General features: G+C 30.7%; 2 protein-coding genes across 33 annotated transcripts in view; one reads left to right on the top strand and one right to left on the bottom strand.

Annotated features, from left to right (window-relative positions):
- The window catches only part of LOC139529118 (neurofibromin-like), a 74591-nt gene extending 59184 nt beyond the window's left edge, over nucleotides 1-15407 (bottom strand). For 15 of the 29 annotated variants that reach the window (XM_071325420.1, XM_071325424.1, XM_071325426.1 and 12 more), the window contains exons 1-13: nucleotides 15258-15394; nucleotides 12672-12815; nucleotides 9406-9489; nucleotides 7973-8041; nucleotides 7093-7217; nucleotides 6071-6097; nucleotides 4334-4437; nucleotides 3364-3431; nucleotides 3098-3173; nucleotides 2699-2802; nucleotides 2102-2167; nucleotides 1334-1510; nucleotides 86-292 (exon numbers count right to left, since the gene is read on the bottom strand). In XM_071325420.1, the coding sequence (XP_071181521.1) occupies nucleotides 86-292; nucleotides 1334-1510; nucleotides 2102-2167; nucleotides 2699-2802; nucleotides 3098-3173; nucleotides 3364-3431; nucleotides 4334-4437; nucleotides 6071-6097; nucleotides 7093-7217; nucleotides 7973-8041; nucleotides 9406-9489; nucleotides 12672-12815; nucleotides 15258-15320 (1314 nt within the window). In that variant the 5' untranslated portion in view covers nucleotides 15321-15394. The other 14 variants (XM_071325418.1, XM_071325422.1, XM_071325419.1 and 11 more) reach the window with 6 other exon arrangements.
- The window catches only part of LOC139529123 (protein spinster homolog 1-like), a 38865-nt gene continuing 29995 nt past the window's right edge, over nucleotides 10442-19311 (top strand). For 2 of the 4 annotated variants that reach the window (XM_071325441.1, XM_071325442.1), the window contains exon 1: nucleotides 10443-10590. In XM_071325441.1, the coding sequence (XP_071181542.1) occupies nucleotides 10503-10590 (88 nt within the window). In that variant the 5' untranslated portion in view covers nucleotides 10443-10502. Of the gene's footprint in view, nucleotides 10591-19311 lie in introns of all 4 variants that reach the window. The other 2 variants (XM_071325443.1, XM_071325444.1) reach the window with 2 other exon arrangements.

Genomic DNA, 19311 nt, shown 5'->3' on the forward strand with positions numbered 1-19311 from the left:
AAACAACTGTAGGCATATATTCTCCATTAAATTCCTAATTCTTAATGACGATTTTTTAGTGTAAACATATTTTATTATGACTTACCTGAGTGATGATTCTGTGTAATGCATTGACTAGAACAAAATGATAGATGGGTGGCGAGTTAGGATGTAGACACACTTTGAGCACATCATTGTTGTGTGGTGTGATACGGAAACATGATACAAAACAGTCATTATATAAATCCAGGTCAACAATACTCTGTCCACGAGAAAATGGCTTGGTGTTGGGTGGCGGGTTGAACAATAATTGCTGCGAATGGAAATGGAAAAACATTATTATTTTATCTGAAAATAAATACAATGACAGAAATCTTATAAAACAGAAAACAAATGAATTAAAAACTCAACAAAATAGACAAAAGCTTTACATTTTTCAGAAAATGTTTGTCTCATGTCTTACACTAATGACATAGAATTTTGTTTTACCTTCAAAGGGAGATAATTCAGAATTTAAAGAAAGATCACTTTTATTTTTAACATAGGAAGGCAATTCACATGAGATCATTTATAACAGAGAGACCCGAATGAATAAAACATTTAGATGACCATTGATGCTGATGTATGTAGATGCTTTACAAAGGGGACAACTAGCCTTGATATCATTTATAACAGATTGAACCAGACTGAATAAAACATTCAGATGATCATTGATGCTAATGTATGCAGATGCTTTACAAAGGGAGACAACTAACCTTAAGATCATTTATAACAGAATGAACCACCCTAAATAAAACATTCAGACGATCATTGATGCTGATGTATGTAGATGCTTTACAAAGGAAAACAACTAACCTTGAGATCATTAATAATAGATTGAACCAGACTGAATAAAACATTTAGACGATCATTGATGCTGATGTATGTAGATGCTTTACAAAGGGAGACAACTAACCTTGAGATCATTCATAACAGATTGAACCAGACTGAATAAAACATTTAGACGATCATTGATATTGATGTATGTAGATACTTTACAAAGGGAGACAACTAACCTTGAGATCATTCATAACAGATTGAACCAGACTGAATAAAACATTCAGACGATCATTGATGCTGATGTATGTATATGCTTTACAAAGGGAGACAACTAACCTTGAGATCATTCATAACAGATTGAACCAGACTGAATAAAACATTCAGACGATCATTGATGCTGATGTATGTAGATGCTTTACAAAGGGAGACAACTAACCTTGAGATCATTCATAACAGATTGAACCAGACTGAATAAAACATTCAGACGATCATTGATGCTGATGTATGTAGATGCCGTACAAAGGGGACAACTCACCTTGAGATCATTTATAACAGATTGAACCAGACTGAATAAAACATTTAGACGATCATTGATGCTGATGTATGTAGATGCTTTACAAAGACGAACACAGGTGACTGCAGCTCCCTCTGTCAACTTGGATCCTGCATGATGTGGTGAAATGGCTTTCTTAACCTCATCTATGAAATGTTTCTAAAAGAAAAACCAAAATCATGCCATATATAAACTTTTCACACATAAAAAAATAAAAAGGTTTAATCCTTCATTACGAAAAATGAAGATAAAAAGATGCAAGTTAACGAGTTAAAAATTATTCAATCATCACAGAATTGTAGCACTTAAAAAGGCAAAGAATTTATATATTTTCTCCAACAGAGCATCATTTGTATTGTAGTATTACAGATTTGATTAAATATACATGCTGTATAGTCAATCATATAAAACATGTGCAATCAAAACTAACTTACATAGCATATCTATGTTTAAAATGCATTTGTAAAATAGCATTGACGACACTGTAAAATTTAAATTTTTTGTTCATTTCCTGCTTACGACAATATCCCCATAATTTTACATGAACAATATTTTCTCTTATTAAGTACAGAATATAGAAAGAGAAAAATAAATAGAACCTCACAAACAGGTTCACTGATAACATTTGTATAATTTAATCACCCCAATAAAATAAACCCCTTTACAGTATCAGGGTGTTATCAATTACAATGATTTTCTATCTTACAGGCAATTATTCATAACTAAACATCCTTTTCTTGGAATCATTACCTTCTTAAGATGTTGTGCTGAACAGGGTGCTCCATTGTCTGCATTGTTTATCTCCTCCAAAATTTTCTAAAATAAAAAATACAAAACTTTATTTGAAAACAAGAATGTGTCCTAAGTACACGGATGCCCCACTCACACTATCATTTTCCATGTTCAATGGACTGTGAAATTGGGTAAAAAATCTAATTTGGCATTAAAATTAGAAAGATCATACCATAAAGGGAACATGTGTCCTAAGTTTCAAGTTGTTTGGTCTTCAACTTCATCAAAAACTACCTTGACCAAAAACTTTAACTTGAAACTCCCACTTTCATTTTCCATGACCAAAAACTTTAACCTGAAGTGGGGCGAACGGACGCAGGGACGGACAAACGAACAGAGGCACAGACCAGAAAACATAATGCCCCTCTACTATCGTAGGTGGGGCATAAAAACTGCTTTTTTGTGAATGATGCATTACTTTGAAATTACATTCAGTTAGTTTTAAAAAGCTTGCACAAATAAAAATCTATCAAATTGCATAAAAAATTGTGATCATAAGTTTAAGTCTGCTTTTGTTCTAATTATTTTTGCTTCACATTTGATTTGAATACTCACAGGACATAAGACTAACAACATCATTTGTAGTGGCCAAATAGCAGCTTTCTTCTTTGAGTTCTCCATACACTGATTGAACTGGTCAAATAACTTATCACAACAATCTGTCAAATAAAACAAAATAAAAAAAATACTGTACACTTATAATTAGAACTGAATATACAGCTTTCATAACCCAGAATTCCTCACTCAATTCTAATTTTCCAAAGTAAAAATAAGAAAATGTTATATTTTTCTAATGTGATTTCATTTTTCATAAAATTTTCAGCATGTTCAATATTGAAATATCTATTAATAAATGGAATCTTTCTTTGAATATAAATATGTTCTCACACAGGTCCTATTTTAGTAAAACAGGAAGCTGCAAAAAAAATCAGTTGGAGATAACTCATATTTTACCTTGAAGTTCATCATTTGGCTTTTTCTGTAATTCTGTGAATTCTTCAGGATAATTATCCATCCACATCCAGATTGCCTACAAAATTGAAATGCAGTTATAATTTTATTTTGAACTACATGCAACTATAGTCATTGATCCATCCTGTAGTCATTTCTAAATATATAGCCTCTGGATGTCACAAAGTGGATTTTTTTTTTAGTTTTTTATGTGGTTAAGTTAATGTATACCCCAATATCTCTTGTTATTCATATCTGTTTTAACTTACCTTTTCCAGATTATATGCAAGAGTAATAACATGCTTGTTTTTCAGGAACTTAAACTTGGAATTAATATCTGAAATGAAAGAATAAGTAATTAACTATCAATTTTACTTTTGCTTCATTTTTAACAGTTTTACTTTTGCTTGATTTTTAGCAGGTTGTTTTATTGCTTTCTTCAAAACTTTATTTGTCAATCTGTGTTACAAAGAACATCAAAGTATTTATATTGGTATATACAGTACATCAATCAACAGTGATTCAGCAAGGTGTAAAACAGGGTAATAGCTGGTGATTTAAGGTGGTACCCAACACTTAAACTAAAATTAATTTGGCTCGTTTAATTTTCATATAATTTTGTAAAAGTACTAACTTTGACCCTTTAACAAAAAAGTTTTGTCAGAAAAATTACACTGGTTATATAGCAGTTTGACAAACACCAATTTTTATCATTGAGAAGCTTTATATTCCTTTTATGACACAACGTAATCAAAACGTTTAGCTGACTTTACAGAGTTATCTCCCTGTAGTGTTAGGTACCACCTTAAGGATTGATTTTACTCTGATTTATGATCCAACATATAACCAATCAAAAATATATAGATATTTTTATAATAGAGTGAATTACCAACAGTCACTGGAAAAAGCACAAGATTTTTAACTGAATCATATCGAATTCTTGTTAATCTGTATATAAGCAAATCAAGCTAAACTATAAATGGTTATTTCCATGTCAGCTTTATAAAATTTTCAAAAAGCATTTATCCAGAAAAAAATATATAATTAGTAAAATTGGACCATAAGGCTAATTTTTATCCCTTTATCTTTTTTTTGCATATCTTTTTCATTATTTTACTTTCTATTCTTAAAAATAAGCTGAGGATCACAAAGTAAGACGGTATTCAAATCCTTGTGTTTCTTTGGACCCTCTAAATGGTTACATCCTTTGAAGCTTGAGAATTTGTATAATTTACATACCATTGAATAACTTGATGAGTCTGAGGACGTCTACATTTATGTGTTGTATCAGTTCTAAATCTGACAGATCTGGGTCATCACTGGCACTAGATAATGATGTCAACCTGTAATTAACACAAAACTTTTAAGATATCTCTTATAATAATGTATATTTCATGCAATGTTTTGTAATGTCAGTTCTGATTGGATAACACTGAAATTATTCATGCATCAATTCCATGACTGTATAAACCCTTTTCAGAACATCTAAAGTATGAATTTCTACATAGGTGAAACAGTACGTGTACTGTCATGACTGCGGTATTATCAAGACAAAACAGAATTAACCCTGCCAATTCACTCACAATCTGAATAAAGTCCATTTTGGAATGAAACTGAATGGGGATGATAGGCCAAGCTTATACACTGAAATTGTTCATGCATCAATTCCATGATATACATATTCAAAATATTTTCAACTATCATGTCAGTTCTTTCAAAATAACCTTTTCTTCTATAATATAACCTTTATTCTTTTACCATAACACAATTCTTGAAGTAAAGATTTTTTTCTTTCAAAATGATAATCAAATATTTAAGTTTATGGAGTTGCTTGAATTCATCAACATGCCAAGCAACATAATTATAGATCATTTCCTATTCAAAAATTGTTATCTGAGGAGGAATTAGACCTGATCAGAAGTGTACAGAAAATTCCTCAGATGAAAAAAACTTTAGTCCAAAATATAACAGTACTGAGGCAACAAAATATGTTATAAGCATTCTATTGTTTTTAGTTTGTTTAAGAAGGTATATTTGGCCATGCAAATTCACAGACAAAAAAGTATGACACCACTAATAGCAACTCTAAAATGTTCAGAGAGAAAGCTTTCAGAAATGTATATATTAGATTTAATAGATCTAACAAAACAATTTTACTGTGACAGCATAAAAGTAATATCACAATTTGTTTTGAACAAAAACTGAAAGTTACAGGAACACTTGGCTAAATTAACATAAATTACATGCATTACGTAAATCATATATTGGCAGGGAATAAAAAGATACGAAACACCCTTCATGAGTATAAAAAAAATTTGCTGATAGTTGCATTTTACATATACATTTTCTAAATTTTTAGTCAAACAAGCTTTGATTTTTTGGTAATTTGGCCATTTCAAAGAATTCATCATCTGTACATAAATTACTTACAACCAAAAATTTGGTTTTTTATTAGATTACATATTAAACTTTTAATTCTAAAATTTTGATAAGCTTTGAAATACATTCAATGTTAGACCTCCAAAATCATTATCTTCTTTAATGAACTTCAAATATTTCAAACAACTAAAAAATTTAGGAATATTTTTTAAATTTTAGTTCTGCCTTATAAGCGACATTCACTTACTAGATAAACTTAATATTAGTAAATGATTACAAACAAACAATAAATGCAGGGTATCCTATATATAATATACAGTGTAACCTCGTTATAATGACACCTATTGGATAAAGCCTATTTTTGGCAATAAATGAGGATCGCAAAATATCATGGGAGACATTTGCATAAACAATTTTCACCCCTGAATAATGTAGACTAAGCTTATTTTTAGCAATATACATTGCGGTAGACATTAGTACGAAAACTTTTTTTCATCTCGGTAAAATATGTCTACACCGGCTTTACATGACTGAGGGGCATTATAACGACAAAATACTGCATATGCACTGACAAGTGCACTTGTGCAAAATACATACATCTTGTTAAGGTCACTGCTGTCATTTCTAAATAGATAAATTTTTGACATTTTTGGAATAAGTAAATTCTAACATGAGTTTTTAGGAATAATTCAATTCTAACATGAAAATTTTGGAATAAATCAATTTTGGGAATTAATCAATTCTAACATGGGAATTTGGGAATTAATCAATTCTAACAAGGAAATTTGGGAATAAATTAATTCTAACATGGGAATTTGGGAATAAATCTATTCTTACATGGGATTGTTTTCAATTATGACATCACTCATTATTTTATATTTTTCAAAATTACATGCATAGCCAATATTATAAAATTCAAAGTAGTAATTGTAAAGTAAATATGACAATCAATTTAACAGCACAACCCAATATAAAATGTTATAGACCAAACATCAAATCCTCACTTAATATAGAAGCTGAGTTATATATAATCAAACTTTGAAAACTAAGAGAACATGGGTATAGATATATATGATAAAGATTCAAATTATAGTCAAATAGGAAGTGACCAAAGAGCAAATCTAACTCTTACACAGCACAACTCAACATTATAAAGTGACCGACTAAATATCAAATCATTCCATAATACAGAAGCGGAGTAATATTGGAAAGTTACAGATGGACCATAAGAGGACATACAGATAGACATGGTCAATAACATTAACGGTACCAATTTTTCTGCACCAGATGCGCATTTCGACAATACATGTCTCTTCAGCATGTTCAGTGATGCTCTTGTGGCCGAAATATGTAAAATCCAAAGCTTATATAAAAGATGAAGAGCTATAATCCAAAAGTTCCAATAAGTATAGCCAAATCAATACAGAATACTATTTACTCATTGAGTGTCGAATGTAGATATTTTCGCATGGATTAGTCTCAGAGTTAAATTACAATTCTTCTAACGTGTCTTAGAAGCCTAAAAGGTAAGCCTTCTTTTTTAAATGCTTATCTGTTTCAGCTTGAGTAAAGTAAAAGATCACATCTTTGTTTATTAAAGCTTTTAAATAATTACTCACTTTGCAGAGATCCTGTTGAAAACAGCTCCAAAGTTGTTGAGACTGAGAGCAAACAAGACCTTTGATGAGAGATTCTTCAGTTGTAATACCAACGTGTTTGGTGTATCTGTTGACTGGTTCAGAAACTATTGGAAATAAAAAAGAAAACTGCCTGTTTTTTTTTGTGTGTTGTATAAAAACTTAAAAAGAATAGATTTAAAAACATTAAAAGTAAAATTCTAATGCAACTATTTTGTAACAAAAGTTCTGATTGGATGACAGCGTAAAATTCTCTATCTCCTTGTCTGTAACTAAGGAAGCTGACATTTTGAATTGCTGAATGTATTTTCTATAATAATAAGCCATAAAATTCACAAGTTGCACCTAAAAATCTTCTTTTTATCAAATTTTATTACATTCTGAAGTGGCACAGAAGCTAGAAAATGCCCAGTGTTTATGTTTGACGCCGGAAGCATACCTATGACGTCACCTAGTGTAGGGACCAAAGAAGATAACATCTTTTCGCAGAATTTTCTTTCATGAAGATTTTACATTAATTATGAACTTGTTTTGCATTAGAATAGAGATAACTGTATTGTATTTGAAGCTTTGCGTACGTCCATCGGTAGTTTTACTGTCGCAAATACCCGTTTAGGTTAACCTGTCTCCGCTTTGTGTCGCCAGGTAAACTAAATTTGAGACAGTAAAACTACCAATGGATGTCCTTAAAACTTCAAAGTGTCACTAAATTCAGTGAACTACAGATATTTTTTTCATAGATGTGGTATGAGTACCAATGGGACAACTCTCCATCCAAATCACAATGCGTAAAATAGAAAACCTTTATAGATTAAAGACTCAAAGTATGGCCTTCAAAAATTAATAAGAATTTACCACTTACCTTACAAATTTCTGGCAGTAACAACTTGACATAGATGGCTTCATCAAGTCTTGACGTATCTTTTGGTTGCTGAAAAAATTAATCATATATATAACTGTAACATCTTTACAAATTTGTGTAACCACCAACCAATTGTTTAATTTCATACTCTTCATATTTCCAAAAAATAAGATACAATATTATCCTCAATACAATCCTCAGTCATTTCAATGTTAAAGTTGGATCAAAATCTTTTGAAAAATGTAGAAAAGCATCTTCTTTCATCTCTACAATGCCAATTTCATTATACAATTTATTACAATTATATGAATATAGATTCTATCATAGACTCAAGACAATAATCAAAGCGCTGTAAGCGCTGAAGGCTGTTAACCAAAAACCAAGGCAAAAGTAATTATTAAATCCATTTTATTGTGTTTACAATGTCGTTTTTGTCAATCAGATACGATTTTACTCGAATTTACATATTATTGATTTTCTATATAAAGCTAACAAAATGACCATCGCTGTCATGAATTATAACGATGAAAATAAGTTTTTAGATCGTTTATTTGGAGACTTTGGTGAAAAGGTTTGCAAAGTTATTTCTTATTTTCTTTCAAGTGGAAGGTGACTCCGTCTGGCGTAGCTAGATACCAAGTCGATTTTCCACGTGCAAAAGTGGAAGGTCGTGGACCTCGGACCACCGCTGATTTGCACCCCTGCCTCCAAATTGAAAAGATACAAAAATTTCATCTTCTAATATGAAATTGCAGTCAACAGCATGAACAATTGAAGTTATTATATAATAGACTACTGACGTTGAACTAAGTATTGATGACAAACAATATTCCTACGACTTTTGCCATTTGGGAAATCTAAACTACTTGTCTTAAGAGATTTTTGGCGATTAAATATTTCATACAATTGTTCTTTGACATCTTCGCCAAAAGCACAGGTCAAAAAAAACTACACAAGGATTCCTAATGAGCACTACTTCCTATGTGTAACTTCAAAACTTTTGGATGATTCGGCAATCATTTAAGGTTTTTCTGGTCATATTTTTTGTAATCCAGAATAAAAAGTATTACAAAAGTGTTCAATTAGTTATATATAACATAGTAGCCAGCTAGATAATAACAATGGCAAGTATTTCAGCATTTATTGGTTGGAACACAAATCTAGGGTGCTCGCATAATGCAGCTGAACATAATTCAATTAATGAAAATATGTATACTACTGAGAAAATAGAAATATGTGCTCGCCAAGATATGGTAGGGGGGACTCTCATTCTCTAATGACTATAACCAATTTTTTTCATTGTTGACTAATGTATGCTTAATGTCTAATATTTTTTCTTTAATTAATCCACAGGTCAATATTTCTATTTGTATAAATCATCTATAAACATGATATATTAATGTGTACTAAATTATTTCATTTCAAAAACTTACTGAGTTGAGTACTTGCTCTAATGTGTCTAGGATAATCAACTGAGATTCGAAGTAATTCCTTTCTGCCTCTGGTCCAATTATTCTCTGAAATAATAAAATTACAACCAAATAGTAAAAGTCCAGTCTTGTGTAAAAATATCTTTATTTTAATGTCTATCATAAATCGATCATTCTCAAATGCAAAGTATATGTAGACATACATGTACATGCAAGCACTATTGAAATGTTCTGATTAGGTGATAATATGGATGACAGTACCAATAAGATTTATATTATTGAGTTTCAGACAGATCAAATGTTATCCATCATAGACTGACTCATTTAGGCCAGTTTGAGCATTCCTGTAAGAAAATTTTAATCAGTCCCCTCATACATGTTATAATGCTAATTAATAAGAAAAAAATCTACACAAAATAATTTTCATCCATATATTCGTCAACCTTACAGAGACACATAGAGCAAGAATTGGTACTTGAGTTTAGTTTAAACATATTTTATTGTTCAAAACAAATGGATTAGACACAAGTTTTTCAGCTTAGTTCCAAGGTTCTTGAGGAAAGGAGGAACTAACAACTTTAAAGTTGGCTTTGCAGGCAGTAGTCCAGTGACATGTACAAAATGTATATTTAATTACTTTTTTAAGTGTTTTACTTTATAAAATAAATAAATTTTATATGACATTGCTTTTTCAGTATCACACAAGATGTCAAGCATAGCTCTTGGGGTTATATTGATGTTTCTGGCTGATACATGTTTGATTTAAAAAAAAAAAAAAACATAAATTCTCCATTTATTTGTTTACTTTTATAAATGTTTTAAATAGAAACAAAATTGAAATCAACAAGATAAAACACAAAGTATGTCAGTTATACCTAGTAGTAGATATCAACAACTAGTTCTATATAAATTAACTCTGTATCAATTAAGGTCATGTTAGGTAAATTCAGGTAAAAGTAGACTAAATTACAATTTATCAGTAACAGATAAAGTATTTGTAAACTGACACTCCCTAAGCGTACCTCGTATGACAAGTATGATAAGGGTCATGATAATGGAAACCACGTGTAGTTGAGACAAAAATAGTGAAATTTCAAAATATGGATAATAAAAATGGAATTACAAATGGACTAAAAGGAAAAACAATTTCTACAGTAGAACTACTGGCTATGACAAATGGAAAATCAAGTAAGATTTATAGAAATTCACACGTCTTGTGTTTAGATTATTTGTCTTATTATCAAGTATAAACAAAACTTTGTAACTTACATATTTGCTTTGTATATATATGTATATCAAATTTGAGTATTCAGATAAACTTTTGCAACTGGTTTTTTTCTAATTTTCTAATTTTATAGTTTCCAATGATGAATTAAGCCTCAATTTCAAATTAGCTCAAAAACTGAATAATGTAAAATTTTCTAATTTAAAGACAGAAATATCATGGTGTTGGTTTTTTTTTTATATGCATGTTCATATTGACCTTCTCTTTCTTGTTCAAAGTTTCTCATATTTTGTTTTAGATTGATGCATTGAACAAGAAAAATCATTTCAATAATAATTTGTATTCATCTTTCACTAAAACTTGTTATTTCATCATAACATATATATTCTAACAATACTTGTGATTTTTTTTTAAAACCAGTCAATTTTTACAAAAGCATTCACAAGACTTGCATTTGCAGAATTATTTACATACCAGTCCTGAATGATTAAATACATGAAATACATCAAGTTATTTAGAAGGACACTTATAACCCCTATAGTATTGTACAGACAAATCATGCATGTCCAGTTTGCACAATATTTATTGTCCTATACTTTCTTTATATTTGAAACAGAAACAATGCCATACAAACAAAACTTCAAACATAGATGTACCCTAAAGATTTGCAATATATTTTTTGAAACTGAGTTTTAACAAATATACAAAAGTTGTTACATAAGGGTTAAACTAGTGTTGTTCAATAGATAAAAGGAACAAGAATGACATCATTAATAAGCAAAAACATTCCAAAGGAAGTACAATACTTAAAAGTTCACTGTAAATGAAAAGAAACTTCTAGCTTGATCGTATAGAACATCTTTGCAGCGATTCTACATGTATAACCATAATGTGATTCAACATGTACAATGTATAACCATTCAAAATTGGATTCAAGCCTTATAAAGAATTCAATTATAACTGATTAGAATCCACTTTCAATCTTTAATTCAAGTTGCCTATTTGGATAGCCTTAACGGACTGATATGCTATTATAATGGATCATAAGAAGATCTTAAAATTGACATCTATTTATTGACCATTCAGCAATGGAATGTATATTTATACTACGGCTAATAAATTCCTATCAATTGTACATTTCAAGTCTACCAGTACAAATTAATTATCTTGTTCACTAATCAGAGTAAGGGAGATAACTCTCTATACAAACAAATATATACTAGTAGATAAATCTTCAGTTATTGATAATGATTGGTTGATCAATGTAAAATGTATAATATCCAGTGGAAAATGTTTCATGCGTATTCACTTCAAGAATAAATTGGAACTTTTTCATAAATTCATCAAAGAAGACAATTCTGCAAAGTCTAAGTTGGATGTGCCCTGGGTGCTATGCAGGCAATATGGAATGCCTATGAAAAAACTAACATATTGTATAGGGGTAGAATAAGGTTTCCTACAGACCCCTCAATAAGTTGTTGCAGGATTGTTTTATGTGCTAAGAGCTTAAACCATTCTCTTAGCATTGGCCTCAGATAAGTGTCTATTTCCTACTGGACATGACTGCACATACATGTACATAATGTACATGTACCATGTAGCTAAATTGGTCATATGATAAAGTACTAGACATGATAAGTTCAGGTAATTATAAATCATATTTTTATTCCCTGGTTTTACTTCGAAAATACTCGAATGATTATGCCAGATAATGAAAGAAAAACGAAGAAGAGAATTACTGAATGATTTTATTTTTTTAAAATTTATTGTCAAATAATTTCATTGATTTATGAAACTCTAAACTCTGTAAAATACGGTTATTTTTACTCTAAATCACCAGATATCACCAGATATCACCCTGTTCCTCTGTGATTGACACAAAACCAGCAAAAGTGATTTTTAACTGACTCAGTATTTGTGTAATGTACATAAAATTGAGAATGGAAATGGGGAATGTGTGAAAGAGACAACAACCAAACCAGTGAGCAGAAAACAGCCAAAGGACACCATTGGGTCTTCAATACAGCGAAATTGTAACACTTACCATACTGGAAACAGACTGCAGTGTCTTTGTAAGGCCATTGATGACCTCTCTGAACTTGTATTTGCTAACATTGATCAGACATTCTTTATTCTGTTCTACATTCTGTATGGATTGTGTGGTGTGTAAGCCTGTCTTAATAGGCAGCTAAATAAAAGAAAAACATCACTGAAAATATATTTTACCAAAATACATGTATAATACCATAACCAGATCCTTATAAAGACACATCAGGGTTCTCACTTAGGCGAGTCCATGAGTTCTGGACTCACCATTTTCAAAACTGGTGAGTCCACAGATGCATCAAGATTGAAATATTTTGTATAAACTGAACACAGTTAAACACAAATATCATCATTTTATAGCAAGAGTTTAAGAGTAATCTGAATTTGATTTCATTTCATTGCTCTGTTAAGAAATGGAGACTAAAATATTACTTTATATTGCAATAAAATATTTTCTTCTTGCTGTTGTACTCATCATACTCAAAATGATGAGTCTCTGGACTCGCCTTCAGAAATCCTTAGCGAGAACCGTGCACATGCAAACCTGGAGTTCTGACCCTCTTGGTGTCAAGTTAGGCATTTATCAACAATGAAAAGGACAGAATTTAAGCATACTAGTGTCTAGTCTAGTACTGCAGTTATACAAACAAGGAAAACATTGATTAAATCATTAATTAGCTGTTGATTCACAATGTAAATCAGTAATATTTGGATTTTAAATATTATTGCTATATTTTTACTGGAATTAACGCTTTTATGAATTTCAAATAGTTCTTAGTAAATTTGTGGCAATACATCATGTACATATATAAATATTTCTTGTCTGGCATGAGTCAAGAAATTGTGCTATTGAACGAAGCATATTTTTTTTTTTAGAGAACATTTGCAATTTTTGTGTTACCATCATGAGAATTGACTATATAAAAATCTGAAAACAGTCATTTTATTATATATATATATATATGTTCAATATTTTTACAAGATATAATTATATTTGAGTTGACATAAGTGCCTTTCCTGAATGGGCAGGAAGAAAAAGCTCAATCTACTTGAGCTGAGGTGCCTGTAGTTTTTAAAAAATGAAAAAAAAAGTTTCCGTATTTATCAGAAATTAATATTAATGATCAGTAAAACACTTAACATTTCAAATGTTGCCTCCTTTCTTGTTAACTTATGAAAGAGTACATATTTAAAAATACATATACATGTTGTACATGATGAGAGTTGTCTCATTGGCACTCATACCACATCTTGACTTCTTATATCTTTGATAAATGTACTTAAACAGTAGCATGATTATTGTTTTAATTTGAATATATTGCATGTACCATTTTCAGTTCAAGATCAAATGCAAATTTGGGAATTTCCTTCATATTCAGATTGTTCCTATTGATTTATAAAGAATAAAAAGGTTGGGAGAGATTTTACCAAAGAAATGATGTTGCAAGTTAAACAGAAGGAATGACTGAATATTTTTCTGTATTTTGAAGTTAATTAAAATCATTTGTTCATGCAATTTAAATAACAATATGCAAGTACTAGTCAAGCCACTAGCTTGTGATTATAGAACCCTTGATAATCTTTTAGAAATAAAATGTCAAGGATTTGTATAGTAAGAAGTCAATGTTTCAATTTTTTTCAATATACAGTGATCCTGTTAATAATTTTAAGGCCCTTAGATCTGTAGATACTTAATAGCATGGGGGATGCATATATGGTTATCACCAAATTTAAACATAACTCTTTAGATCTAGACTTCCCAGGAAACAACAAATTTCATTTCAATACACAAATTTGACAGTTGACAATAACATCAAAAAAGAGAGATGTAGGTACACATACATGTATGTAAGACCATATGTATAATATACATTGCATATATACTGAGTTTGTCTTTGACAAAGATTCATTAACATATATACAAATGTATATGATTGAAAGACTGGACTATGAATACAACATTTTGTAGTTTCAAATTTAAATCAAAACATAGTAGCCAGGAGTTGGCATTGTTATTAATAGGTAAACTTGACAAAAATCCTTTTAATTTTGGACCCATTTTATATCTGACTTAAAAGATTCTGAAGCTGACTGCATTTATCAGTTTTATCCTGTGATTACATCACTGCAGTTTTTCAACTAATTTGAGACGTTTCTGTTAATAAATTCAATACAAATTCAAGGATTTCGATGTTTGAGTTTTATAAAACAAATATAAGAGATGCTAAAAATATAGAATTTATTATGGCGATAAGTCGTCAGACAGATAATAAATTATGAAAAACGCCTACGCAGAAACCTATCCTATTTTCTTGCAAAACAAAAATCAAGGTTCCAACAACAATTATGTTTTGTGCATACAAAATGTCAATTTACATCAGGTATATTGTTTAAATTTTATCAATGACATTATCCAATTTAATCTGTAACGAGTGAGTAAACAAACATAAAATTCGGTCACACGCTCCAGGGCATTGTGTCGGTGACATTCATTCATAAATTTTTGAAGCCAATTCTTACAGCTGCGCTTTTACTACGACGAATTCATCAACTCACATCCACCGATCACACATGACAGTCTTACCTGAGCATCAAAACGACTGATCAGTGCCTGCACCCATTCTCCTGGTTTTTGTGTTGCCATCATTAGAAAGTTATACAAATAAATTCATTCAACATCTAGCCTTCCGGTTCTGTACCCGCCATGTTTATTATGTTGATATTATTTACGCATGCGTATTGGAAATTTGACCTTATTTGGATTTTAATCAAGATAGCGATGCAATCATATGCCCATTAAAAATCATTGGATTTTTTTTTCTGACTGTGCATCATGTTCAAAACTTGCATTTTTCACTTTTAAATTAAAAAGTACACATTACGATCTGCTTTTGTTAAGGGAAAAAGACGAGGATAAAAATTAATATTTTGATACAACTTTGGTGAAGGTTATTTATTATATTTTTAAGTCTGAGTACAATTACAGCATATTCTCACTTTTTATTAAATATGTTCTTATTCTATTCTATGCGATTTTACAATAACAGCTAATGTCTAGTAGTTTATAAATTGTAACCCTCTATTCATTATTGTTAACAGACTAGAATGAATAAATTCGTTGCAAAATCAATCAATCGAATGGTCACCTCATATGATCATTACTGTTAAAACTTTTTTAAGAGTATATATAATATATTACATAATTGGCATTATTTGAGTCTTCTTCAATGCATGTGTAAGGGTTTCGGGTCTATTTGAATATAATCCATGAACAATTCGAGTGAAACGTGCGTGGGTCCGTGTATATCTGCTTCCATTTATTTTCGTTTTGAAATATCAAAAACAAAAAACAAAAAACGAAAGTGTTTTCATTTTTCGTTTTTGATTTCTTAAAAACCAAAATGAAAAACAAAAGTATTTTCCTTTTTCGTTTTTGATATTACAAAACAAAAAATTAAAAACAAAAGTATTTTCATTAAAACTAAAATCGAAAAATGAAAGTGCCAGTTTTGATTTCACAAAAACCGATAAAACGAAAAACGAATGGACGCAGATATACACGGCGGGACCTACGTGACAGTTATTTCGTATCTTCAAAATTTCGCCTGAGCATTTTTAACTATAATTTTACAGTGTGGTGTACAACTTTTGGGACAATTATATGAAAACTTTATCATCTCTAATTCAAAAGATATATGAACAATTTAAGCCGTAAAAAGGGGTGCCTTGAATTCTATTTGACAACTGCGCAGACGTATACCGTACTCTTTTCTTTTTACCGTTCTCAACGGCTGGATGTAACTTTTTGTTACTTTAAAATTGCAAGTGTTGGATTGTGTGGCAAATGCCAACAGGACAAGCAATTTTCAGTGTGTGATTTATATATACAAGAAATCCCGTCCGGTTTTCAAAACCCTGCTAACTGACAAATACATGAAATATTCACTTTGAACAAAAAATATAGTATTTTTTCAGTGAATTTCAAAATGGTTAATGATAAGGATAGATAGAGATGAAATGACCGGCATTTAAATGATGTTTTTAATAACTGGCATATTATCAGAATTGGAAAAATAAGTTAAAATTATTCATCAAGTATGGGGAAAAAGGAATTCTTTTTTTAACTGTGGAAAAGAATGACAGTACAACATTTCCGAAGGTATGTATGTGTCAGTGCGTGTTTGGGAAAACTAATTTAAATGCAAAGAAATGGTAGCATAGTCAAATTCTATTGGCCTGCAACTGAGTTTTTTTTTCTTCTAAATTTGAATATATTTTTCGAAATACATTGTACTAGTATTGTGTTTTTCAGTTTACTCAATGCTGAATAATATAAGATTTGGGGACAAAAACAATGTTTTTTTTTGTTACTTTTGTTCAAGGAGCAGAGAGAAAAAAAAAACGAATATATATGCTACTCTCTTGTTTCCCATTAAATCATATCAATTAAGGAACAAACTATTCATATTCTGCACGACTGTGACTGAATTAAGTTGTCACGGCCTGCGAGAGTATGTTAAGTTCGGTTGTTTTGGACCTTATTCGGGTGCTGGTAGGTCACGAGTCTTTCCTATTGTAGGTTTGTATACAACTGTATAATAATCAGAACGACAATAAAACACTAATGCCTCATCAGTTTCAATGATCTATGATAGATACACTTACTTGTTGAAGTATATTTTTCGTCGATTGATTCAAAAGTCGACCGGCAATTGAATTCGCCGGAGAAAAAAAATATCCTACGATAATGATCAGTGGAATATTGAAAAACTGTTTCGTTCTGTGCTCTCATCATTAAATAAAAAGAAGTGACAAAAAATTAAGACAATTAATGTTGAACATGAATGTGTCACCAGTACACGGATGCCCCATCCCCACTAGTATTTTATATATTCAGTGGACCGTGAAAATGGGGGGAAATCTCTAATTTGGCATTAGAATTAGAAAGATCATATCATAGGGAACATGTGTACAAAGTTTCTAATTGATTGGACTTTAACTTCATCAAAAACTATCTCGACCAAAAACTTTAACTTGAAGAAGGACAGACGGACGAATGAACGGACGGACAGACAGACGGACTAACGGACGCACAGACCAGAAAACATAATGCCCATAAATGGGGCATAAAAATTGTATAATTGAAAGAAAAGACTTCTAGCAAAATTTTGGTTTCATGATATGTTGATCGATGTCAGATAATCGTTTTAATCCAATTTCGAACGTTTCAATGCACAAAAAATCGGTGTATAACGAAGTCACGATAAGCTTTAATCTAATAAGCATATTATTAATGTTGTCTCACTGTGTCTAAAACAAATATATATTGATAGAACTTATAAATGCGAAAAGTTATTCATCTAAAATGGTGGCTTCAAACGATACAAAGTCCTACCCTATGTGAACTAATATTTTTTTGCAAATAGTAAGCAATCATTTTGCACAAAATTTGGACTTCAAATATGATGCGGCTCTAGTATTCTGAATCTCGTTTCTCTGTCAAAGAAGCTTATTATTGCAGTAACCATAAGTACTCTGGATCAATTCTTTCGGGCTGTACTAAATACCAATCTGCAAAGCCAAACTGATTTTTACAATTAGTTTTATACTACCATCTGAGGTAAAAAGTCTGAAGGGTCAAAGTGCTCTCACACATATCTAACTCAGCATAATTCTCTGAGTAAATGTATCTATATATATATATGTGTGTGTCATAAGCACGACTACGGTTGTTCTCGTTGTAAGCCGTCTGTCAGAATCGATTTTCGTGTAATTTACAACTTACTATATATATGGCATGGTTTTTTGCTCACCGTTGAAGCCGTAAAAGGTGAGCTGTAGTTCCACATCCTTTGCTGATCTTTTAAGCATGGATGTCTGCCTGATTGGTAATCATACCAAAATACCAAAATCTGTTGCAACTTTATTTCCTTATGAGAAGTAAAGAGAAACTCTGACGGAGGCAGAAATATTCAGAAATTTTGAGATCTACCTACTACATAAATGTATATATTTAAGTCAAAACCGCCAGACGACATTTAAATGACTTATTTGGTAAATTCCTTCCATCTTTCCGTCCGCCCCATCATTAAGTTTCGATTCAGAACTCTAACTTTAGTTGACCTCATGTACATTTTATGAAACTCAAATACAATGTTAAGAACCAAGTTATAACTTGGAAAATTGTAAAAAAAAAATGTTTTCGCGCTCTAACTTAAGTTTTCCTCGTACAAAATCTTATAAAATGTTAAGAAACAAAGCTAGCAGATAGAGTGTTAAATTGGGCAGTGAGTCATTTCGGTCGTTCTATAGATATAGTCTCCCTTTATAACTTGGAAAATTCTTTTTTTGTTTCAATTCAGTGCTCTATAACTTATGTTTGTCTTATCAAAATTACATATAAACTCACAAACAATGCTAAGAACCACAGCAAGCAGATAAAGTTCGAATTTGGGTTGTGAATCATTTACCGTTCTAATGTTATGTCACTTAGAAAATTGAAAAGCTTGAGCGGGGGCATCCACGTCCCTAGACTCATTCTTCTTTTATTCTTATATATGTTTTCCTAATATTCTAAAATATATCAGATGTAGAAAGAAACTTAAAGTTGCAAAAAGTTATCAACAAGACATGATATA

The sequence above is a fragment of the Mytilus edulis genome, chromosome 6 (assembly GCF_963676685.1).
Source record: "Mytilus edulis chromosome 6, xbMytEdul2.2, whole genome shotgun sequence".
In the NCBI taxonomy this organism is placed as follows: Eukaryota; Metazoa; Mollusca; class Bivalvia; order Mytilida; family Mytilidae; genus Mytilus; species Mytilus edulis.